At 52.7% G+C, this 24,250-nt stretch overlaps 2 protein-coding genes across 18 annotated transcripts in view; one reads left to right on the forward strand and one right to left on the reverse strand.

Moving 5' to 3' along the window:
* Positions 1–132: 132 nt before the first annotated feature.
* LOC108401783 (uncharacterized) lies at positions 133–10,384 on the reverse strand. Of its 15 annotated transcripts, none has more exons than XR_012124551.1 (7): positions 10,224–10,384; positions 5,822–5,956; positions 4,594–4,777; positions 4,369–4,443; positions 3,988–4,112; positions 2,463–2,549; positions 1,929–2,066 (listed from the first exon to the last, which is right to left on the reverse strand). XR_012124551.1 is itself a non-coding variant. In XM_073220554.1 (5 exons), exons 2-4 carry the CDS (start codon positions 5,884–5,886, stop codon positions 1,863–1,865), a joined length of 453 nt encoding a protein of 150 aa, XP_073076655.1. In that variant the 5' UTR covers positions 5,887–5,956; positions 10,224–10,384; the 3' UTR covers positions 133–419; positions 1,497–1,862. The 15 variants fall into 15 exon arrangements, 2 of the variants coding, with proteins under 2 accessions (XP_073076655.1, XP_073076654.1); XR_012124550.1 differs by having other exon boundaries at positions 4,539–4,777; XR_012124552.1 differs by lacking the exon at positions 3,988–4,112.
* Positions 10,385–12,527: 2,143 nt separating this feature from the next.
* The window catches only part of VAV1 (vav guanine nucleotide exchange factor 1), a 42,764-nt gene continuing 31,041 nt past the window's right edge, over positions 12,528–24,250 (forward strand). The window contains exon 1 of one of the 3 annotated variants that reach the window (XR_012124558.1): positions 12,528–13,009. Coding sequence is in view for 2 of the 3 variants with exons in the window: in XM_017667961.3 (XP_017523450.1) it covers positions 12,806–13,009 (204 nt within the window). In the remaining variant the exon portion in view is untranslated. The remainder of the gene's footprint in view (positions 13,010–24,250) is intronic. The other 2 variants (XM_017667961.3, XM_017667960.3) reach the window with 2 other exon arrangements.

A 24,250-nucleotide genomic window follows, 5' to 3' on the forward strand; every position in this document is an offset into this window, starting at 1 on the left:
AGCAAACACTCCAGTGACTCCAGTATGAGAGGAGCACCAAACGCCCCCTCTATTCATTCCAGCTTTACTGAGAACAGGTCGCATTGATTGAGCGCCTGCTGTGCGCCAGGCATTCATTTTCCACCCATGATCTCGTTTAAGCGTCGAGCTTTAATCCCCACGCCAACCTCTGGAAAATACCGTCTCGCTTTTTATGTTGAAAGCAGGCACAGAGAGGTCAAGAAGTCAAATAGCCTCCAGAAGGCATGTGACCTCTGGCCTCTTATAGGTCTGCAGTCGCGCTTACCACACTCAAAGCCTCCTGTTCACCATTTGGGGGCTATATGTGAGTGGGTGGGACATGGGAGATGGCATCTTGGCTTCCAGACGCTTGGGTCTTCTAGGGTGCGGGGAGAGGAGGCTCCTCCCCATCCCAGGATCTGTGTAGATATTTAGGGGGCAGGCTTAGTTCTTGCAAACCTGGCCCCCTTCTGTGAAGCAGGGTGAGGGCCCCCACGTGAATGGCAACCTGGGGTAACTTCTTGGTTTCCGGCCAGGGTTCTCCCAAAGCCTGGGTGTCCCAATATGAAGAAGGGGGTCTGTGCTTTCAGTTGTCAGGCTCCAGGCGCTGGGAAAGGATGCTGAGGACGCGCTGGAGCTTCTCCAGACGTGTGGACGGCATGGACCACGTGGCCCCCGCGTCGGGGCTGCCCCAGAGCAGCCTCTGCATTCCGGAAGCCTGTGCCTCACCTCCGGGTTCGCCTGAATCCCGGGGGCGGGGCCAGGCGCGCTGGGAGTGGGGCTCAGGTGCTGGCCTTGCCCCTCCCTCCTCCTGCACCTGCCTTGTCCCCTGGGTACTTTGACCCTGAAGGGGCCAGGAGGGACACTGTTCCTGCTCGCTGGACAATTGGGGAGGGTTAATGGGGAGGAGGCGCCTGGATCTCTGCAGGAGGTGGGTGTGGGTGGCTGAGGGGCTCTGCCAGGATGCGTGAGGGGCAGCTGTCCAGGTGGGATCTGCGGGGGGCCCTGCTTTAGGGGCTGTTCTTGGGGATGCAGCTGCCCTGCACGGTAGACTTGGGGGAGGCTGGGCCCTGCTGGAGGTAGAGGACTGTTAAGGTCACTCGGCTGGAAGGACCCTGGGGGCAGATTCTCGAGTTGGGCTGGAGGTCTGGGGCCCCAGGACCAGGAGTGTGGCTCGGAATGCAGTGGGGGTACTGCTCTACCAGGTTGAGGACTGAATAATTTTGGAGGGAGCTGGGCGTTCTTGGGGGCTCGAGCTCCTCGGGGGGCAGAGTCAGAGTGGGACCCCATGGGCGGGGTTCAGGGGCGGGGCTGCCCCTTTGGGGTGGAGGGCACTGTTCCTGCTGGCGGGCTCGGGGTGAGAGCCCCTTGGGCGCGGCGCCGTCACAATTTGGGTGGGACTCTGGGGGGCGTGGCGGGAGGCTCTGGTCCCCGGCCCGGTGAGAGCATGCGGGGACCCTCTAGTTAGGGCAGCCGAGTGCAGGAGGGGCGCTCACCTCTCAGGCGCGGGGGCCGCCGCCTGGTGGAAGTGGGGCGCGTCACGGGTCATGCGCCGCGCCGCGTGCCGGGTGCGCAGCAGCTGCTCTCAGCTCTCGTCTAGAGGCCCCGGCCGTTGCTCCTCTCCAGCAGGCGCACGGTGGGGGCCACGTGCGGCAGTGCCACCTCGCCGGGGCTTGTGGCGGGGAGGGTCTGGCCCCGGTTCGGGGCACAGGGCGGGGCCTAGGGCGAGGAGGCTGGGGCTTGGGCCGAGGCGGGCCCAGGGGCTTGGAGGGACCTAGGGGTTTGAGCCCAGCACAGCGGGGCAGGGCTGAGGGCGGGGCCTAAGGCAGGGGCGGAGCCTAGGATACAATGGGGGCGGGGCTTCAGGATTGGGTCCTGGACCTAGACCGCACGGGGGCGGGACCTGGGGCTGGATTAGGCTTCAGGCTGGAGATGGTGCGGGGCCCCAAACGATGCCGCTCGCTAGCGTCCTCGCTCAGCGCCCCCGCCAGCGGCTTCAGCTCCTGCTCGAAGCCTCCGCGCGACTCCTTCGGAGCTTGGCGCCACGCGCGCGCCAACCCGGACACCTAGGGGAAGGGACCCGAGCATGCCTCCTCTGTCCTCTTCCCTCTCACCTGCGCTCAGGCTGCCTCATTCCCACTCCCCGCGCACCTGGGGCACATGAGCAGGGCGCCCATGACAGCGGCCAGTACGGCAGGTACCCCGCCGCCCCTGGCCGCAGCGCCAGCTCCACCAGGTCCCACAGGGCGGCCGCGCGCCCCGCCAGCGCCTCTGCCTGTGGAGGCCGAGCGCAAGGGTCTGGGGACAGAGGCGACCCACGGCACCACGCTGAGCCCTGGTCACTCCCAGGTGGCCCGTGGCCTGGAGGCAGGGTGGGTGGGGGCAAGTGGGTATGTGGGTGTGGGATGTGGCTGGGCTTTGCCCTGGCGTCCTGGAAAGGAGGGACCTGGTAGGTGACCTACCTGGCCACCAACAGCAGGTGGAGGCAGTGCTCCCAGGATGGTGCTCTAGGAACAGGCCTCTGAGGATTCGGGTTCCAGAGGCCAATTCTGGGGGCCCAGCAGGCAGGAAAGGGTGTCAAGGGGGCAGAAAGAGACCTCGGCCTGTGGTTTTACAAAACGTCTGTCCTCCTTCTCATGGACCCGCATGGACAGGGGCCCCAGTTCTGGGCAGCTGTGGCCAGTGGGTGTCCCCTTATTTTGGGGACCGTCCAGCACAAACGAAGGTGTTCGAACTGGCTTGACTGGCGCCTTGGCACAAAGCTGCCCATCCAAGACCCTGAGGCTGTCAGCAGTGGACCCCAGGGGAGCCGGGGTCTTCACCAGCACGGGGTCACTGCCCATCCAAAGCAGGGCAGATGTGGGCACAATGGAGACTTGTAGGGGTCAAACCAGAGGGGGTGAAGAAGGTACACAGAGAAGATAGCTGGTGGGGTCGGGGACTTCACTGGTCACCACCCTCCTAGTTCAGCCACTCTGGGCCAATAACTGGGTCCCAGCCTAAGGTGGTGTGGCTTTGAACTTTGAACTTCACCAGTATAAATGCTACATGCTTACCACTGGGTTGAATATGAGCTTTCTTGGATACTTATGTTGCTTTGTGATTTCTGAATACTACATTTTAAACGGGAATCTTTGCTTTGGGCCCTCTGATTGAAGATGGTAAGCACTGACCCGACAAAACTAAAGTGGGAAATACATCATTCCAAATTCACAAGACTACAAAAGCGTTCAAGAAACAGAAGTTATCAAACTTCCAGTGATGTCTTTTGTTAATTTTGTGGCATGGCTACTTCCGAGGTCATTAGAACTTAAAACTGCACCCAGACTTTCGGAGACTCTGCATTTATCAAGCATTTGAATAAACCCTGTTACAGAGGCTGAACACCTCATGGCTCCCGGCTCACTCTGAGCCAGGGGCCAAGGTGCTCACAGTATCCAGAAAATGCCTCTGGATCTGAACCCCGGATCGCTTTCTGACCACTGAATTACTCTCACTGCTTCTGCTACACTTACCTTCTCTTGGGTTGAATGAACAGTTCAAACTCTTGTTCTGGCCCCAGGACCTTTGCACTGGGTATTTCTTCTGCCTGGGCCACTCTTAGCCCCAGTTATTCCCACTGGTCCCTCCTCCACCTCTGTCAAACCTTTCTCCCTGGGGCCTTTCCTGACTACTGCTTAAAATTGAAATATACTTCCAGACCCATGCTCCCAGTCTCTCCTACTCTGTTCTAGTTTTAATTTTCATCCAAAGCATACATGATGGGCATATTTTTGTTGTTCACAGTCCATCTTCCTCTAGTAGAATGTTGTCTCACTCAGGCAGGGATTTTTGTGTTTCTTGTTCATGGATGTGTCTCAGCACTTAGTTACAGGGAGGGCTCTGGCTGAATGGGTGGTAGATAGGGAGGCAGATGGGGCAGACAGGGCATGAGGCAGTGCCCTCTTTTCCTAGGATGCTCAGGGTCAGCTGCTTTGATTAACTTACATTGGATGACAAGCAGCGAGTTAAGAACAGATTAGGAAATGAGTTTTCCAATGGCAAGAACAGCAAGTGCCAAGGCCCTGAGGCAGTAACAGATTTGGAAGGTTCCAGCAACTGGAACGAAGACCCTGTGACGAGGAAGAAGGGAATGTGGCAGGAATTATTAGAGAGGTCAGCCATGGTCAGAACACATAGGATTTCATGGATTATAGTAAACCCATCTTTTAAAAAGCACCTACAAAGTTCCTGTGTATTTTTTCACCACCATGACAACTTTAAAAGCATTATCATCCCCATTTTCCAAGAAGTTAAGTCTCCTGCACAAGATCGCTCAGGCAGTGAGTGGCAATCCCTGAGCCATGTGCTGCCCTTGTAGACCCTCACCTGGTCCACAGCGGTCTGTTAAACTGCCCCATATGTTCCAAGCCTGCAGTGTGACTGTCATTTGGCTTCCTCAGCCTTTTGGGGATGGAGGACAAGGGGTAGGGGGTTAGGTCTGAGCCCAGATTAGCAGTTAATTGTGATTCCATGAATCTCCACCCAAGAAAAACCACCGTAGAGACTGGGTAGTTTTGCACCACACTATTCCCCGTTTTCCTGTGGATGCACCTCGACTACATTTCCCAGGCTCCCTTGCGGTCGATTCATCACATGATAGGATCTGGTCAATAGGATGAGGGTAGGAGGGCTGTGGTAAACGGCCAGACTGCGGACCACAAGACCCTCCTCCTCCTGCTCGGTCCTGCAGGTTCTGTCTTCTGTCAGCTGACATTCTCCAAAACCCTGGGGGAAACTGGAACCACAAGATGGAAAAGGCTTGGGTCCTGATTTCTGGAGCTCTGCATCCCCATTCCTCAACCACCTTGGATGGTGACTTGAATAAGCCCATAAATATTTATTGTGCTTAGCTGGTGACATCTTGGGACTCTCTGTTACAGCCACTAGCCAACACTGACTAATGTGACTTCCAACCTGGGCAAATGCACTGGACTTGTGATTCAAATGTGACTTCAAGAAATGCCATTAACTGGATATTTCCAAAAACACTGCGGTTCCTTTATAAAAATTTTTAAGCAGTCACGCCAGCCGTGGTGTTGAAACTGGGGTTCTGACACCAGAGAGAAGTAAAGCAGAGCTGGCGATGGGGACTGGGGACTGAACAATGCACACAGTGGACACATGTATACTCCTTACTGCATTCTGGGCACTGTTTCAGGTATAAAACATATGAACACATTGAATCCTTTACCAAAATTAAGCACTAGGTACCATTATTCCCATTTTAAAGATGGTGAAACTGAGGCCCAGGAAGGTCAAATACCTTACCAAGAGCACACAGAATGTATGTGGTAGAGCTGGGATTTGAACCCAGGATATCTTTCTCAAGGGTGAAGGATTTTAAGCACTAAGCTATACTGCCTCTCATGATTTGGTTGGATGCTGAGGGCCACAGGACTCCTGATGTGACCAATGATTTGGTGATGGAGTAAGCCTTGGATTGAGAGGGAGATGCCAAAAGGGAAATGGGGCCCCCGTGGCCACAGGTGCCTGGGACCCAGAGGGAGAGACAGGCAGAACCATGGGGTGATTTCGGGGGGGGGGGCTTTAGGACCTTCTTATTCTCTATCACCATCCTCAACACTCAACAAAAAAAGTGATCATTGAAATATAAAGAGTGACATTCCATGAGCTTCAAAACAGTCCCCAGGCCTCCAGCCACCCCTTCCAACAGACCCTGACCCTAAGTCCCTCATCCAAGACTCAGGAGTCCCCAGCAGGTCAGGGGCAGAAAAGGCTCCCATCAGACGGTGGGGACGCCCAGCAGGATGCAGAGTACCTGGTGGGACAGGGGACCATGGCACCAGGGTTGGCTGGCAAAGTCCTCTCCATCTTGTGACTCATGGACCTCTTGGAGGCAGAGAGTGCAGGGGCTGAGCTCTGTGTGCTGTCAACAGGCCTCAGTCTTGTAGATCTGCAAAATGGGAATAGTTATTGCTTGATAAGCTTCTTGAGTGGCCGGGTCGGCCTTTCCATGTTCCTCTTGGTTTCGTAGACGGCAACCCACGTCCCATCAAGTCTTCAGATGCACCTCTTTCTCTCTCTGTGTGTATCTATCTATCTATCTATCTATCTATCTATCTATCTATCTATCTATCTGTCTGTCTATATACACACACACACATGCATACAGATGTGTTTTATATTCTAACATAATATATATGTTATATCCTAAATTAAACAAGTTAGTCAGATTTTATAAATATTTATCTAATATTATCTATATATATATATGCCAGGTTTTATATGTTTTTATATTTATATGTATATGCTTTATATGTACATGTGTATTTACATATATATATGAAATCTGGCAATGAGTGACTTTAATTTAGGATTGGGCAGCATTGTGAGGGATCATGGATTCACTGGGATTCTTGAAAAAGCAGAAGACCCGTGCACTGCTACCAAATGTAGCTGCAGTTTCTATGCAGATGACATACGCTATATTTTCTAGAAGTTTCATTAACTAATTTACTCAAACCAATATTTATGGGGCACCCACCATTGCCAGGCACTGTTTTGGGCACAAAACAGACCACAACTCCTACCTTCCAGGGAGATGCTGTGCTAAAGACAGAAGTTAAGAAAACAAATATGTAGATAGATCAGAGAGAGCTAAGGGGAAAAAAATAAACCCAGGGATGGGATGTGAAAATTCAAGGGGTGGAGTTAAGATTTTCCATAGAGCGGCTCGGGAAGGTCTCAGACAGTCATGACGGGAAGGATTTTGATTTTGAGGGAGAGAACCAGGGGGCTCTCAAGGTGAAAGAACCTTCCAGGCAGGAGGGGATTTCATTTACTAATGTCCACAGCTTCTTAGCAATGTATGTACATACCCAGGATCCTCAGGACGTAAGAAAATCTAACCCATACATGGTTTTCCAATGTAACAGCATTTTAAGGATGTGAAAAGATTACATTTTTTGTAGAAATGTCAGCAAACAGCAGTTTTGTATTTACACATTGTTATATTTTGGAGCTGTTACACTTCATTATTATTACCCTTGAATTCGAGTCTTGGACACTTTGGGGCTTCCTTGATCATCTGGGTCTCAACATTGGGTGGAGAAACCTGTCCTGGATGGGAGGGAAGCAGGGGTCTCCTTCTCCCTGCCCCCCAGCCCCACCGGCTTCTGGGCCTAGTGGGAAATAGCAGCAGGATTCTTCTGTCCTGAGTCAGCCGGCTGAGGGCCTGCAAGGGGCAGGACGTTCCCAGACAGGCCCTCGGTGGCTTTAGGGGCAGAGAGCGGGGTCCAGGCGCTGCATACCTGAAGGTCAGGTGCTTCCGGGGATGCCTGCACACTTCCTGTTTGTCAGCTGAGCCAGGCCAGGCCTCTGTCTTAGGAGTCCCCCAACCCCACATTCCTTTGTCCGAGGCCACTGACAAGGTTTTGTGACAACGCTTTGGTTCCTTTAGTTGGGTGGAGAGGGGTGAGCTCAGAGTGGGGGCTGCTCAGGGTGCATACAGGTCAGACACAGGCCAGCTAAATCATGCTCCTGCCTGGCGCCCTTTGGAATGATTTCTGGATATTTGGGCAGGGGCCGGAGGGAGGGGACAATATCAGGAGAGGGGGTGGGTAGGGGCAGGCAGGGGGAAAGGAAGGAGGGGATTAATGGTGTGCTATAGACCATATACACGTGCAGACATATGCAGGGGTGGGGGGCAGCTACCCACACACAGACATTGAGTCCCTCATAGGCGCAGAGCAACTGACATTGAGCAAACTGGTTGAGCATTTACCGTGTGCCAGGCCCCGTTCTAGACCCTGGAGGCATGGAGGTAGGGTGATTCATGAGCCCAAGGCCCTGCTCTGCGCTGGTCTGGTGGGCACCCAGGGAATGAAGAAGGTCATGTCTAAGGGTAATCAGTGAAGGTGATAATACAGGTGGGTGTGATCAAGGAAGGCTGCAGGGGACAGGCTACTTGAAATAGGCTGTCCCGCCAGGGGACTTTGGAGCTGAGATATCAGTAAAGGGAAGGAGACAGTTATACAAACACTTGAAGAGAGAGCAGTGCAGGTCGGTGGTGGGTACGGGTGGGTGTGGGTGGGCCCAGCAAGTGCAAAGGCCTGGAGGGTGAAACAGGGAGCTTGTTTTTCACATTTCACATCATTAAGAGGATAGTGTGGGTGGAACGCAGTGAGCAGAAGCTAAGTGGAGAGCGGTGGGGTGGGCAGCGCTGAGACCATGCAGAACTCGGGGCGGTGGGGTGGTTTTTCATCTCAGTGGGATGGCATGGGATCCACAGAAGGTTTTTTTTGCATATTAAAATTAGATATATATTTTGCTATCCAGTTAGCAAATTTTTTGGTGTATGGTTCTTAAAAAATTTTTTATTTTGCTATAATTAACATACAGTTACATGAACATTATGGTTACTAGACTCCCCCTATTATCAAGACCCCCCACATGCCCCATTACAGTCACTGTCCATCAGCTTAGTAAGATGCTATGGAGTCATTACTCGTCTTCTCTGTGTTATACTGCCTTCCCTGTGTGCCCCCCACCACATTGTACGTGCTAATCGTAATGCCCCCTTTTCCCCCTTATCCCTCCCTTCCCACCCATCCTCCCCAGTCCCTTTCCCTTTGGTAACTGTTAGTCAATTCTTGGGTTCTGTGATTCTGCTGCTGTTTTGTTCCTTCAGTTTTTGCTTTGTTCTTATACTCCACATATGAGGGAAATCATTTGGTACTTGTCTTTCTCCGCCTGGCTTATTTCACTGAGCATAATACCCTCCAGCTCCATCCATGTTGTTGCAAATGGTAGGATTTGTTTTCTTATGGCTGAATAATCCATTGTGTATATGTACCACATCTTCTTTATCCATTCATCTACTGATGGACACTTAGGTTGCTTCCATTTCTTGGCTATTGTGAGTAGTGCTGCGATAAACATAGGGGTGCATCTGTCTTTTTCAAACTGGGCTTCTGCATTCTTAGGGTAAATTCCTAGGAGTGGAACTCCTGGGTCAAATGATATTTCTATTTTGAGTTTTTTGAAGAACCTCCATACTGCTTTCCACAATGGTTGAACTATTTTACATTCCCACCAGCAGTGCAGGAGGGTTCCCCTTTCTCTGCATCCTCACCAACATTTGCTGTTTGTCTTTTGGATGGTGGCCATCCGAACTGGTGTGAGGTGATATCTCATTGTGGTTTTAATTTGCATTTCTCTGATGATTAGGGATGTGGAGGATCTTTTCACGTGCCTGTTAGCCTTCTGGATTTATTCTCTGGAGAAGTGTCTGTTCAGATCCTCTGCCCATTTTTTAATTGGCTTATTTGCTTTTTGTTTGATGATGTGTGTGAGCTCTTTATATAATTTGGATTTCAACCCCTTATCGGATCTGTCATTTATGAATATATTCTCCCATACTGTAGGATGCCTGTTTGTTCTACTGATGGTGTCCTTTGCTGCACAGAAGCTTTTTAGTTTGATATAGTCCCACTTGTTAATTTTTGCTTTTGTTTCCCTTGCCTGGGGAGATATGTCCATGAAGAAGTTGCTCATGTTTATATTCAAGAGATTTTTGCCTATGTTTTTTTCTAAGAGTTTTATGGTTTCATGATGTACATTCAGGTCTTTGATCCATTTTGAGTTTATGGGTTAGACAATAATCCGTTTCATTCTCTTGAGTGTAGCTGTCTGGTTTTGCCAACACCGGCTGCTGAAGAGGCTGTCATTTCCCCAACTGTATGTCCATGACTCCTTTATCATATATTAAATGACCATATATGCTTGGGTTTATATCAGGGCTCTCTAGTCTGTTCCATTGGTCAATGGATCTGTTCTTGTGCCAGTACCACATAGTCTTGATTACTGTGGCTTTGTAGTAGAGCTTGAAGTCAGGGAGCATAATTCCCCCCGCTTTATTCTTCCAAAGACGGGTTTTAAGTGAGGGAGGGACGCGATCTGGCTTATGGTTTAAACAGATCGCTCAGGCAAAAATGGAAGCAGGGAGACTTTCCACCTTGCACAGGAAAACACGCGTTAAAGGCACACGCCCAGGGGAGCCCAGGTAACGTGGACACGGGAGACGCACAGCGCCCCAATCAGGCACCCGCGCGCGGATAGTCTCCCCGATCCCCGCTGAGAACCGGTGGCCCTACCTGGAAAAGCGGACTCCCCACCCCAAGCATACCCTGGTCCTGGATCTGCCCGGGGCCCTCACTCACCTGGGTCGGGACCCGCAGAGCTCCTAAGGTCGGCACCAGGTCGGAGCTTGAGGCTCTAAGGCTCTGCGACCCTCCCTCCCGGCTCCATCTGGTGCCGCGGTCGCGCGGCCCGCCTGATGGGAACCGAGCCCAGCCACCTGGCCCCGCCCCTGAAAGACCACGACCCCATAAGACCCCGCCCCTACCGGAACTCCTCAGGCTCTCGCTCCGCCCCCTTAGAGTTCGTCCTCTCTCTAACCACTCCCCTTGGATTAACTGTCCCTCCCCGCAGACCACGCCCCCAGGGCCCCCTTCCAGCGAGCCCCACCCCTTTAGAACGCCCTCCGCCGACTGGCCACACCCACTACGCTCCCCACCGCTTCTGGGTCCCACCCCTCAGGCTGGCCCTAAGCACCCCCGATCCCAAGGGTCGGGAGGGTGTGTCCCTCTCCTTTGCTCACGGGGTTCCGGGCGCGGCCGGGGAGGCCCCTACCGGCTCTCTCGCTGGGCGGGGGATGGCGGCGGCCGTGACGTAAGAGGGGTGCGCTTCCTTCAGACCGCCCCCCTGGGTTTCCCGGAAAGGAACCCCAGTGGGTGTCGCCTCTTGTGGATAGAGATGCGGGAAAACACGACAGCCTCCCACAGTGACAGCACGGTGGGGATGACCTGGACTCTGGGGGGACACGAGGAGGGGGGACGTTCAAGTGGTTTCCCAGGTGGGAGGAGGGAAGTGAGGAGGGCTCCATCATAATGCCTGGCGACAAGCTTGAGAAAGGTGGGGGGACCTGGAACGAGGGAGACGCTCTGGCCACGTTACTGAGGGCGCATAATCATTACTGAAAGCCGTCTCAGCGGCTAACATTTATTGAGCGCTTACTGTAATGCCAGGATTGTTCTGCTTTCTTGACCTGCCTCAATGCATTTCATTTTTACATAGAGCTCCTCTCCGTGAGGTAGATCGTATCCTAGTTTCTTCACCCCCATTTTCCAGACGCAGACATTGAGGCACAGGGACAGCTAAGCCGGTTGCCTAAGCTGACCCGACTTTTGACGGGCCCAGTTGACATTCAAACACGGAGCCCCGGAGCACCCTCCTGTCTGCCGCTGTCCCCTTTTCAGCCCCTCCATCGCTACTGGAATTCTAAACGGCGAAGCTTACTGTCGGGCATTTTACAGATGAGAACCTTGACGCATGGAGAGTCAAGGATGCTTGGGCATCAAAACTTCCAGACTGGGCTCCCCTCCCCCCCGTAATGAGGATGAGACTCCGGGCTCCGGAGGGGCTGGGGGAATGTCTTCGCTTTGAGCCCCTCCCTCTTAGTTTGGTGCGTAGGGTATGTAGGTGTCTTGCGCCCCCTAGCGGTTAAGGGATTAAAAAGGAAAACCGGATGGCTACTGGCCGTCTGTGGCCCTAGGAGGAGGGAAACCTGTACAGACAAGACGATTTCAGGTAGTGAGGAGGGCTACCAAAATAGTACATGCTTGCTAAACAGATGGATTCATGAGTGACACTATGGAAGTCCATAAGGGGAGAGGTGGTGGTGGCCAGTGCTATGGGGATAAATGAATGTACTTGGGATACATGTCAGAGGCAGATACGAAAGAGCTTTCAACCATTTATTCATTCGTGCATTCAACAAATATTTATGGAGGGGGTGGGGGAGCAACAGGGAACATAAGAGACTAATTTCTAAATAGACAATAAAGAAATAAGTATAGTAGAATATCAGGTTTGTCAGACAGTGGTCAGCGCTCTGTGCAGGGGAAGTCAAGTAGAGAATAATGGGGTGGGGAAAAGGCTGTGATTTGAAAAGAGGAGGTGTGGGAAGACTTCCTGAGAAGGTGACATCGAGCAAAGATCTGTAGGAGGTGAGGGAGCTTGCCGCAAGGTTGGTGAATGCAGGGGGATGGTTTGTGCAAAGGCCCTGTGGCAGCTTTCTGGGGCAAGAGGTTGGGGTGGCCTGATGTGTGGGAGGAACAGTGCGAAGGTTCGTGTGGCTGGAGCAGGGGGAGCAAGGGGGAGAGTGGGAGAGGGCAGGGCAGGGGGAGGACAGGGACTTGTCACATAGAGCCTTGTGGGCTGCAGGGAGGGTTTGTAGAATGGGCTGCAAGAAGAGGAGCTATCATGACTTGCTCAGGTGCTCACAGGTGCCCTCTGCTGGGACGGAGGGGTGAGGACAGGAGCCTGGGAGCCAGGGCGGAGGAACCGGTGTTGGTCCAGGCTAGCCCTGGCAGGGCAGGACGAGGGTGGAGGCAGAGGAGGGAGGGGTGAGATGAGAAGGGGCGGATTCTGAGGATGTTTCAGAGGCGCTACTGCTCAGGGTTTGGATATGCAGGGAGGCAGCAGGCCTCAGGCCCAGTTAGCCTGACTTTCCCAGGACTCCCCTTGCCCAGGTGCGCAGCCTGGGATGAATCGGTGGGGGAAAGAGAGGCTGGGTCCTGCATGGAAGGGGCTGGGCTGGGCAGCAGGTGCTCCCCCCGCCCCCCATGCTCCTCCTCCTCCACCCCCTCTCAGAGCGACAGTTACAGGCAAAGAAGAGGAAGTGGTAGCCAGCTAGCACAGGCGGCGGGAGGGCGTGCGGCGGGCTGTGGAGGCCGCAGCCATGGAGCTGTGGCGACAGTGCACCCACTGGCTCATCCAGTGCCGGGTCCTGCCGCCCAGCCACCGCGTCACCTGGGATGGGGCCCAGGTGTGCGAGCTGGCACAGGCCCTCCGGGATGGCGTCCTTCTGTGCCAGCTGCTCAACAACCTGCTGCCGCATGCCGTCAACCTGCGTGAGGTCAACCTGCGCCCCCAGATGTCCCAGGTGAGCCTGCCACCGGCTGGCGTGCCTGGGCGGGAGGTGGGGGGCGCCCTGGGCTGGCACTTCATCTCTGGGCCCACAGTGCAGAGGAGAGCGTTCTCCCCTCTGGGGCTGGCAGGCGGGTCCGGGACGGGGGATGTGGGTGGGGTGACACTCAGATTCTGGGGTGGCCTACTCAAAGCTAACAGGAATGGGTGAATAGGCTCCGGGTGAACCCACATCTAGGCGAACTGGCAAACCTGGGGTTAAGGCTTCCAAGCTCCAGCCGACTCCGCTGGGGTTCAAGCTCTAAGACGAGACCTTGGTGGGGGGTTCTTGAACCCCTTGGGTGGCCGACTGGGTGCCTGAGTGTTTTGATTCCTTTGACTCTCGCCCCCCTAGATTCTGGCTATGGGGGAGGGGCCTCCACTGACTTCTTCCCCCACATGTGCCTCCTCCAGGGCCCGGGGCCCCTTCCTTCCCCTCACATCTTCCCCTTGGCTTCCTGCCTGGGCCTGGGTCGGCATGGGGTGGGTGGGGAGCCGCGGTCCGGGACTCCGGTCCCTCTAGCTCCGTTATCCCATGGGGGACACTGAGGAATGACTTGGTGCTGAGCCGAGAGAGCGGGTCCTGGCGTTTTGGAGCCTCGAAATAGCTGCTCCTGGTGGATTTGACCATGACCGCCCCCAGCGCAGGAAACGTATTCAAATCTCTATTTGAATGCGGTCGGGGCGGGGAGGTAACGTGCCGGGGTCCTCTAGGTGGCACCGTCTCTGGTTTCCCACAGCCTCCTGGGTGCTGGGTAGAGGCAGCGGATGCTGCCGGCTGCGTCCTGGGGTCCTGGGGGGCCGGTCGCCGCGCTCTGGAATGAAAGTCTGGTCCCCAGGAGCGCGGGGGGCGTTTGGAGCACCTCCTCTCCTCTCGGAGGTGCCACGTGAGGGTGGGGGAGGGGAGGGAACTGCTCAAGGGCGGGCCCGCGGGGGCCCCTGGGGGCGTTTCCCGGGGAATCGGCCGTGGGTGCGGGAGGTGGTCCCGGGGAGGTGTGAGGCCCACCTCCCTACTCCAGGCAGGGCTTCCTGGAAGGATAAGGGAACCCCAGAGGCCCCCTTCCTCCATGGCCAGCCCTTCTGGCCGCAGGCATCCCACATTTGCCTGGTTTGCTTGCCTTCTTCTGGATTCCAGCACAGGAGGAAGGAGCCACAGGTCCTGGGAGGCCCCAGACCCGCAGGCAGTCACGGGCCCTAGGGAGGCTTCAATTGCAGCTAATGGGAAAGTGGGCGGACTAAGGACAAACTTCCATCCGCACCTGCATCCTGCCTGCAGCTGCTTCTCTGATGAGGGGCAAGGGGGCCTGGTCCTACTCTCTAGGGGACAGATAGGGTCTACAGGGATGTGTCCTAATTCTCTGTGCCGGGCAGCACTGGGGACCCAGGCCCAGGGCTGGCCCCCAAGGTGCTCCAGACTGGAGGAGACAGACACCCCCTAGCCCTGTGTTGTCAGGACTAGGGCAGAAGAAGAAACCCCTGTGCTGGGTGCCCTGGAGCAAAGGCAAGACATTGCCTGGGGGAATGGGACTTTATGCAAGAAGGGACATTTGTCCTGGGTTTTGACGGGTGAGGAGGAGCTTTCTCATTGCTTTGGCTTCCTGTGTGCAGCTGCATCAGGCGCCTGGCTGGGCAGGGGTGTTCCCCGATCTTCCCCATCTGAGAGCACGGCCCCTTCCTGCTCTGGCTTCAATCTGCTGGCAGACAGGGACTTGCAAGCCTGGAGAGGTCGCTTGGTGGCACCACCCTCTGGTTCAATGCGACAACCTCTCAGCTTTTTGCACACATCCCCCCTGTGAGCAGGGCACAAAGCTGAGCTTTGAGCAGAGCAAAATGGGGTGTGGAAGGGCAGAGAGGAAAGGGGGGATGCCCCCGGTGTGGGGAAAGGCATCAGTGAAGGTATGGAGGCTGCGATCAGAATGCTTCTCTCATCTCCTCTGCACGGTTTGCCTGCTTCTGCTCAAGTGTTTCCGAGGAAGAGGACAGAAATCCACCCATCCATCAGCAATGACGATGTGCGCCAGGCCTCTTCTTTGTCCTGAGACAGTGGGAACAAGACGCACGCAAACTCCTGTTATTGGGGATGGGAGGGAGCGTATGTGCTAAGGAAATGTGTAAGTAGGTGGTGGCACGAGCTCTGGACAAAACGGAGCAGGGAAGGAGGTCAGGAGTGTGGGGGTGCACCTTTGAATAGGGGGTCTGGAAGGCTTCTTTGATGTTTGAACAGAGACCTTGAGAAGGTGAGGGAAGGAGCTGCAGGAATCTGGGGAAACGGTGCCCCGGCAGAGCGTACCGCCAGTGCAAACACCCTGGGGTGCCGGCAGGTTGGTGCGCACGGCGTCTACACCACACAGCCCGGCTGATGGGAATGGTTCTTGCGTGAGGTCAGGTAGGAGCCAGTCTCCAAGCTGGACCGTCTCTTGGAGATCTGAGGACCAGAGATAGGATGATGTCATCACAGGCACCACAGTGATGACCACACACCCTCACTCTCCCCCACTCCCTCTGGGAGTCCAAATTCCGGGTGCAGCGATGAAACTTGAAGGCCGAGGGAGTGGAGAGGAAGGGACGAATGTGAGTCATTGTGGGAAGAGCCATCAGGACGCTGGAGCTGATTAGACCAGGGGTGGGGGCAGGCGCTGGGGCCCAGAGGATGTCAGGATCCCCACCCCTGTATGCTAGTGCCATCAGCAGCTAGGAAAAAAGTCTCCCTTCCTACAAAGTCTTCTTAGGGAGGATGTGGGGTAGTGGGAGGGTGGGCAGCATAGCACAGCTGGTAAGAGTTTAGGTTAGGGCTGTAGTTCTCACCTGGGGAGATACGGCCCCTCAGGGGACGGCTGACAAAGTCTAGAGACAGTTTTGGTTTTATCACATCTGGGAGATGCCACCAGCATCTAGCGACAACACCAGAGATGCTGCTCAAATGCTGCAATGCCTCGTGCAGCGGAGAATCGTCCTGCCCCAGACAGCTTACAACCTCGCTGCTGAGGGTGAGGAACCCTGAAGGAGACAGGGTGAGCCTGAAAGAATTTAAAAATATGTAACCATTTGGTTAAATCTTACATTCATAGGGCTCAGATATTAAAGGACATGGCAAAGTACACATGGGGGAATCTTAACCTCTGATCCTGTCCCTCGGATAACCCAGTTCCCACCGGCCACCATGAGTAACTACTGTTTTGTTTTTGTAAGTTGACTATCCTTCCGGGGTTTCTTCATGCAAACATAAGCAAATAGGGATCAAGGTTCCTATTTCCTACGCTCTTCCCTTAATGTGAAACCAGCTGCTTTCTATCTTGCCTTCGTCCTTCCTCATTTTAATAACCGTCTTGGGAGTCTTTCCAAATCAATACATAGAGATTGGCCTCATTTTTTTAAAAATCAATACATAGAGATTGGCCTCATTTTTTTTTAAACGGCAGCATGGTAGCCCAGGTAGCCCATTCGTTTAACAATATGCTTATACGGTACTGTGTGCCAGGCATTAGTCTAAACCAAGGACCGGGAAGCTACAGTCCAAGGGCCAAATCTGGACCAAAGCGTGTTTTAATAAGTTTTATTGACATGCAGCCATGCCCACTCTTTTCTACTTGTCTACGGCTGCTTTCCAGGGACAGCGATAGCATTGCTATCATCGCAGAGACTGTCTGGCCTGTAGAGCTGGAGATATTTGTAGAAAAAATGATCCCTGGTCTAAAAGTTTTCTATACATGAACTCGTTTAACCCCCGTAGCAATCTATAAGGTAGACAGTATCATTATCCTCATTTTTCAATGGGGAAACAGAGGCACAGAGACACCGAATTTGCTCAGGGCACCCAATTTGGAAGTGGCAGAGTTGCAAGTATTTTTACAAAAATTTAAGTATAGTTGACATGCACTATTAATTTAATTTCAGGTGTGCATTACAGAGTTGGGGGTTTGAACCCAGGCAGCCTGGTCCCAGGAGCCTTATTCTGAACAGTTCCTCTAAACTAACTATTCCATTGCACAGCTAGATGATCATTTATTTTACCATTGCCCCACCCACGGATGCTTGCATTGTGCCAGATTTTTGTTGTGACGAGCTAACAGCAACGAATAACCTTGTCTATGAGTTTTGGGCTCCTCTGCTGTGTGACCTTGGTCACGTTACTTACCCACTCTGTGCTTCAGTTTCTTCATCTATAAAAATAGCGATACTAAATCCCTATCTTTAAAGCATTGTTATAAAGGATATATGAGTTCGCGACAAAGAACCTAGAGGAATCCCTGGCTACACAGAAGTGTTGCTGCCACTGCTATTCACACAAGCAAGTATATCCACGGGATTAATTCTCAGATGGGTTTGCTGGCTTGCGGTGTACGAGCCTTGTGTTTTTGATAGATGTTGCCAAACCGTTCTCCACACATGGGAATGTCCTTGATGGATTATTCCCCTTATATTTCCATTAGCAATGCATGAGAGCGCTGGTTCTCCATTGCCCTGCCAACAGATTCTTCTATTATTAAGCTTTTGAACTTTTGCCACTGTGAAGGGTGATCAGTGGAGCTTAGTATAGCTCAATTTACATTTGTTTCATTCTGGGTGAATTCGAGTCTATTTTCCTATCTTTAAGAGTTAGTTTTATTCATGACAAAATAATATTTGTTCACATGACTTTCCCATATTTTTTTTCCTTCTAGGACTGTTGGCCCTGTTTTTCTTATTGATTTTTAGGAGCTCTTTACATAGTAGGGTGGTTGAATTGCAGGTCAGTTACTTACTAGCTTTGTGATCTTAGAGAAAAAAAATTACTTAACCTATCTGAGTCCTGGTTGTCTTATCTGTAAAATGGGGGTGTGGATAGCACCCCTTCTCTCAGGATTGTGTGAGGGTTAAACCTGATCAGTAAGATTAAATTCCTGTCATGATGAATGACATATAGCAAGTGCTAAATTAATGGGAAGACTTTTTTTTTCTTTCTATTAAGGTATCATTGATATACACTCTTAAGAAGGTTTCACATGAAAAACACTGTGGTTACTACATCCACCCATATTATCAAGTCCCCCCCCACCCCATTGCAGTCACAATCCATTAGTGTAGTGAGATGCCACAGAGTCACTACTTGTCTTCTCTGTGCTACACTGTCTTCCCTGTGACCCCCCCACACCATGTGTACTAATCATAATACCTCTCAATCCCCTTCTCCCTCCCTCCCCACCTACCCTTCCCCACACCTCCCCTTTGGTAACCGCTAGTCCCTTCTTGGGTTCTGTGAGTCTGCTGCTGTTTTGTTCCTTCAGTTTTGCTTCGTTGTTACACTCCACAAATGAGGGAACTCATTTGGTACTTGTCTTTCTCCGCCTGGCTTATTTCACTGAGCATAATACGGGAGGCACTCTTTGTTACCTTGATTTCAGCTGGTGCCCCGTGGCTGGAGGATGTGGTCTAAGTCAGGGTGTGCAATGTCAGCCGCTCTAACAGCCTGCACTGCTTCAGGGACAATAAGAGTCTACTCCTTGCTCACGTTGCAATTCTGTTTGAGTCAACTGAGGCTTAAGGGGGTGGCCCTTCTTTGCAAAGTCCCTACAGGACCCAGGCTTCCTCTGTCCCGTGGCCCCACCCTCCCTAAAGCCCTTGGAGTCCTCTGCGTTCACCCGGAAGGTGGGAAAGAAGCGTGAGGGGGAAGGGCATGGGAGGCTTTCTTGGCCTGGAAGTGATACCGTCACCTCCATTCTGGTTCCATTGGCCAGAACTTGGTCACACGGTCCCATCCAACTGCAAGAGAGACTTGGAGTGTCGTTTACTGGGAGCCAGAGAGGGCAAAAAAAATGGGTCGGGTGGACACAGACAAGTCAGTGCCTGAGGACGCCGTGATGCCTAGCTGGCTTTAGAGGTTGCAGGTCTGCAGGGGGCTGGCTTGGAGGAAGCCTCGTGAGGTAAGGCTAGAGGGGGACTCGAACCAAAGCCATGGGGGTGCCCGGGGCAGGGGGTGCAAATGGCTGAAGTGGGTTGGGTTGGGTTCATTGGAAGACCTCATCTCAACATGTCCACTACAGCTGGTGGAGACAGAAGTCTGGGGGAACCAACATTTGGGCTCTGCCTTTTTTTCCCCCGTTCCATTCTGTTCTGTCCACTGACCTCTCCGGTCCCAGTGTTGGGAAATGTCACTCTTCAGAGGTCTCACAGAGGATGCTGCATGGTCCCACCCCTCCCTTCTTCCCAGCCTTCCCATGGCTCCCTATTGCCTTTGCAGCAGAGGACGGAATCCTCGTCATGGTGCAGGACAGCCTATTCGTTGGGCCTCTGCCCACCTCCCTGCCCTCCCCGCCTCCCTCTCTCCCTCGCTCACTCTACGCCAGCAGCAGGAGCTCCCTTGCTGTTCCTACAATGCACCGGGTGTGAAGGGCCTTTGCATATGCTGCTGGTTCTCCAAGGATCTCTCTTCTCCCAGCGTTCTCTTGTCTCCTGTAGGTTTCTTATTAGAGACCTACCCTGGTTTCCGTAAAGTCACCCTCTCCCACTCATTTTCCATTCTCCTCCTGTTTTATTTTTCTCCATGGCACTTATCACTACCGATCTACTATATTTGTTTTACTTATTTGTTTATCATTTGCTTTCCCACTGGAGCATCAGGGCAACGCTTTTTATCTCTTTGGCTCATAACGGCATCCCAGTACCTAGAACAGCACCCAGCACGGAGTAGATGCTCAGTAAGTATTTGTGAAATATGCACTTCATTCATTCATTCATCATTCATTTAACACAGGAGTCAGCAAACTGTACCTCGTGGGGTGCCTGCCTCTTTTTGTGAGCAAAACGTAACTGATACACAGTCATACCCATTTGTTGATAGATTGCCCAGAGCTTCTTTCCCTGCAGGACTAGTCAGGACAGAGACCGCAGGACCTGAAAAGCCAAACAAACAAACAACAATTACTATCTAGTTCTTTAGAGAAAGAATTTGCTCATCGATCCCTGGTCCAGTGGACATTTGTCAAGTGCTTATTTATTATTGGTTAGTGGTCCCGGTTAGTGGTGCTTGAGTATGGACTGCCTGCCTCTACTAGTGCTAGTTATGTGATTTGGGGGCAAGTGGCTAGGCTTTCTCACCTTTAGTTTTCTCTTTTGTAAAACGGGGGAGATGACGATGCTTATAGTACTAATAAGTGATGCAATGCCACTCAGTTCGGGGATATTTCTTTGTCCTGGGCTGGGCACTGGGTGAAGGAGACTTCCACGGTGAATGAGAGAGACCCCCCCTGCGGCTCATGGAAGCAGATGAGGAAATCGGCAGTTACAACACAGCAGGACACATTCGGTGATGGGAGGGTGGAGCCCAGGGCATTGTGGGAGCAGAGAGGAGGGGACCTGCAGAAGGCAATCAGGGTAGGCTCCCTGGAGGAGGCAACATGCCAGTTGAGCATGGAGGTTGGGGCATATTTGAGGATCCAAAAGCACTGTTTGTCTTCCCTGCTAATACAAATGGTGCCAGGAGGTGGGCGGACCCTAGGGTGTGTTGCATGGGCATAGCTGGGCTTCTTAAAATGTCACCACATTGCGGAGATGGGCTGTCCCCCTTTGATATCAAGGATGGTGATTTGAGATCTGGGCTTTAGGAGGATTTTGGAGATCAAGTCCCTTGGGGAAGACGTAAGGGATATTCAGTTGGAGAAGTTCAAGGTGAGAGGAAATTCTGAGCTCAGCCTGCAGAAATTTCAACCAAGATTCTTAGATCTCATGATAGAAATCCAATCAAAAGTGGCTGAGTTAAAAATGATATTTATTAGCTCACAAAACAGAAAAGCTTAGGAGAAAATGCCTTCAGGTCTGGCTGGATCTAGGGGCTCAGACATTTTAGAAACCTCTCCTCCTGCATCCCCACCACCCTCCATCTCTTAACTGTTTTCTTTTGAGTGCTTTCCTCTGTTCTCAGGCATTCTTTCCCCTTACAGGGGCAGACAAGGGGCCCAGCTGCTCTGAATTTATATTCCCACAATTCTGTGTCCAGTGAAAATGGCCACCCAAGCCAAAATCTGTCTTTCAGGGGACGTGATTATATTGGGGGCTCATGTGTCAATTCCTGAGCCAGTTGTTGTGGGCAGGAGAATACAGTGCTCGGATTGGCCAGGCGGAAGTCACATACCCATTCCTGGAGTTCAAGTGTACTCAGTGCAAAGGAGCTGGACTGACAGTGAGGGAGGGGTGGTTCCACAGGGGAGACTGAGGCACTGTTATCAGATGAAGGGGGGATAGATGTCAGGGTGCAATCGGGGTTTATCTTGGCATCAAGAACTAAATGTATTGCATCCTCTCAACGTCAGCACTGTTAACATTTGGAGCTGCATGTTTCTCTGTCCTCTGTACCCAGAGGTTGTTCGGCGGACTCTCTGACCTTCACCCACTCGATGCTGGTGGCACCCCCCTTCCCAGGAGTTGTGACGACAAACTGTCTCCGGACATTGCCAAGGTCCCCAGGGGTGCAAAATTGCCCCTGGGTGAGGGAACCCCTGTTTTGGAGGGAGTGAACTTCCTATCTTGGGAAGGATCCAAAGAGAAATGAGCATTTACTGGCTGGAGACGGTGAACAAGAGCTTCTCCGAGTTAAAATATTCACTAATGTCATCGGCAGCAGCTGCGCCGATTGCCAGGCTCACGGGAAGGAACACAACGGACAGTCTTTGCTGTCCCGAGTCCATGGTCTTACTGGGGGAGGGGGGAGAGGGCCGTGTTCGTCTCCTGGGGCAGCGGTAACAAAGCGCCACCAACCGGGTGGCTTCAAACAATGGAAACACATCTGCTCAGGGTTCTGGAGGCCAGAGGGGTGAGGTCAGGGTGGGGCTGCGCTCCACCTGGAGGCACAGGAGAGAATCCATTTTCTGCCTTTTCCCGCTCCGGTGGGTCCAGGCAGTCCTTGGCTTGTGCCTGTGTCACTTCAGCCTCTGTCTCCGTCTTCATGTGCTGTTTTTTCTGTGTGTGTGTGTGTCTCACAGGGACACTTGTCCTTGGGCTTGGGGCCCCCGTGGGTCACTCAGAATGATCTCAAGATCCTTAATGACATCTTGCAAAGTCCGCGCCCCACCAAATAACTTCCCATTCACGAATTCTAACCATCCAATGTCATCATATCTCTTTTGGGGGACCACCGCAGACAGTCAACAGGAGAGTCAAGGAGACATTATAATGAATGCTGCGGACAAAATAAACCAGGGGTCGAGATGGGGAAGACGACAAGGAGCATGCTTCTTGAGGGTGGGCAAGGAAAGCTGATGAGCTAGCTCTGGGAGGAGTGAGGCAGGGAGCAAAGGCGTGCAAAGGGCTTGTGGCCTGCAGGATCAAATGGAGGATGTGCTGGCAGAAAGTGAGTGCGTGAAGGGAGCGTGGTGGGGAAGGGGGTTTGGGAAGCAGGTACTTTGCTAGACCGGCTGTGGGGATGTGTGCAGAATTTAAATGGGATGGCAAGTCCTTGCAGAGTTTAAGCAGATTGGTGGGTTAGAGACCTGTGCGAGTGGAGGTATTATTTGCTAAGACAGGAAAGCAAAGCTGTGGTCAAACAGGTTTTGGGGAGTCTTGATTGGGCCCCATTACCCTTGGGGTGGAAGGCCGCACTGCATAGCAGTTAGTGCACTGGGTCTCAAGCTGGGGTGGAGGGAGTGACTCTGTCCTCCCAGGGGACACTTGGCAATGCCTGGAGATATTTTTGGTTGTCACTACTGCGAGGGAATGTGCTAGAAGCATCCAGCGGGTAGAGACCAGGGATGCTGCTAAATGTCCCATCCTTCCCAGGACAGCCGCCCAGATATCCATAGAGCTGGGGCTGGGAAACCCCGTGTGAGGGCCACGGACTCTGCTTGCATGGGAGTGTGGGTTCAGTTCCAGTCCTGACTGTGGGATCTTGGACGAGTTACTCTGAATTGGTCTGTGACTCAGTTTCCCCATCTTTCAAGTGGGGGCAAGGGCAGTCCCCACCTTATAGGGCTGTTAGAAGAATCAGATGACTTAATAATTGTCAAGTGCTGCGAGCAGTATGTGTCAGTGATGGTAAGCAGCTCCGTGGGGGTGCATGACATCATTTTGGGAGGGAGGGGAGAGGATGGAAAGGTTGAGGGTTGAGCCACATGGAGAGGTCAGAAAGAGGAGGAGGAGAAACAAAGAAGGCAGAAGAGAACCCAGTGACTCAGGAGGAAAACCAGAAGCAGGTAGTGTCCAGAGGCCAAAAAAGAAGAGTGTGTCCATGTCCCCGTGGAAGTGTGGGTACTTCGAAATGAACCAGTTTCACGAAGTGGTTGGGATTCGGTTCAGAAAGCACAGCGAATGACAACAGAACCAGGTCCCCTTTATTGAGCACCTACTATGTGCAAGTGTCGTTCTGAGCACTTAGCACTTATTAACTCATTTGATGTTCCCGACAAACCCCTGGAGCAGGTGCTGGTAAGTGTAGGTTATCTTTCACTGTGAACCGAACCACCCAAAACTCAGTGACTTAAGACAACCACCGTTTTATAATCCTCACAGATTCTCTTGAGTCAGGAATTCAGAGGGGGCATGGAGGGGATGGTTTGTGATCTCCGTGAGGAGGAGCCTTGGCTAGCCAGGGGTGGGAATCCCCTGGAGGGTTCTTCACTTGCGTGGTGGGAATCTGGGCTGGCGTGACTCCGGGCTGTGCTCAGCGGGGGCTACTGACTGGGGCAGCGGCACGTGGCCTCTCCGTGTGGCTTGGGCTTCCTCACAATATGGTGGCTGGATTTTGAGAAGGATGCAGAGAGAAAGCAAGTATTCCTCAAGAGACCGAGGCAGAGGCTGCAAGACTGCTTCTGGCCTACTTAGAGATTATGTGGTATCACTGTGCTGCATTCTTAGTGACACACGAGTCACTAAGACTAGCTTAGATTCCAGGGAGGGGGAGCAGACTCCACTCCTCGATGAGGGTGTGACAGAGAAGAGCTCACGGGATGCGTGATGTGTTTGTGACCATCTTTGGAAAAACACAACTCGTTACCTGTTACTATCCTAATTCCACAGATGAGGAAACAAGCACAGAAAGTTTAAGTAAGTTGCCCAAGTGAACAAATAGCGAGGCTGAGATTTGAACCCGCCTGACCAGGCCCCCAAACCTGTGACCATTTGCATTCTATGAATAGTGCCTCTTTGAGGGGGCGTATGAGCCTTTAGGTGGTTAGATTCAAATGTCTGTCTTTTTTTCAGTCAGGGTTTAGCCAGGAAAGCAGCAATCCTATAAAGTCTTTCAAACAGAGAA

Source organism: Manis javanica, chromosome 13 (genome assembly GCF_040802235.1).
Source record: "Manis javanica isolate MJ-LG chromosome 13, MJ_LKY, whole genome shotgun sequence".
Lineage (NCBI taxonomy): Eukaryota > Metazoa > Chordata > Mammalia > Pholidota > Manidae > Manis > Manis javanica.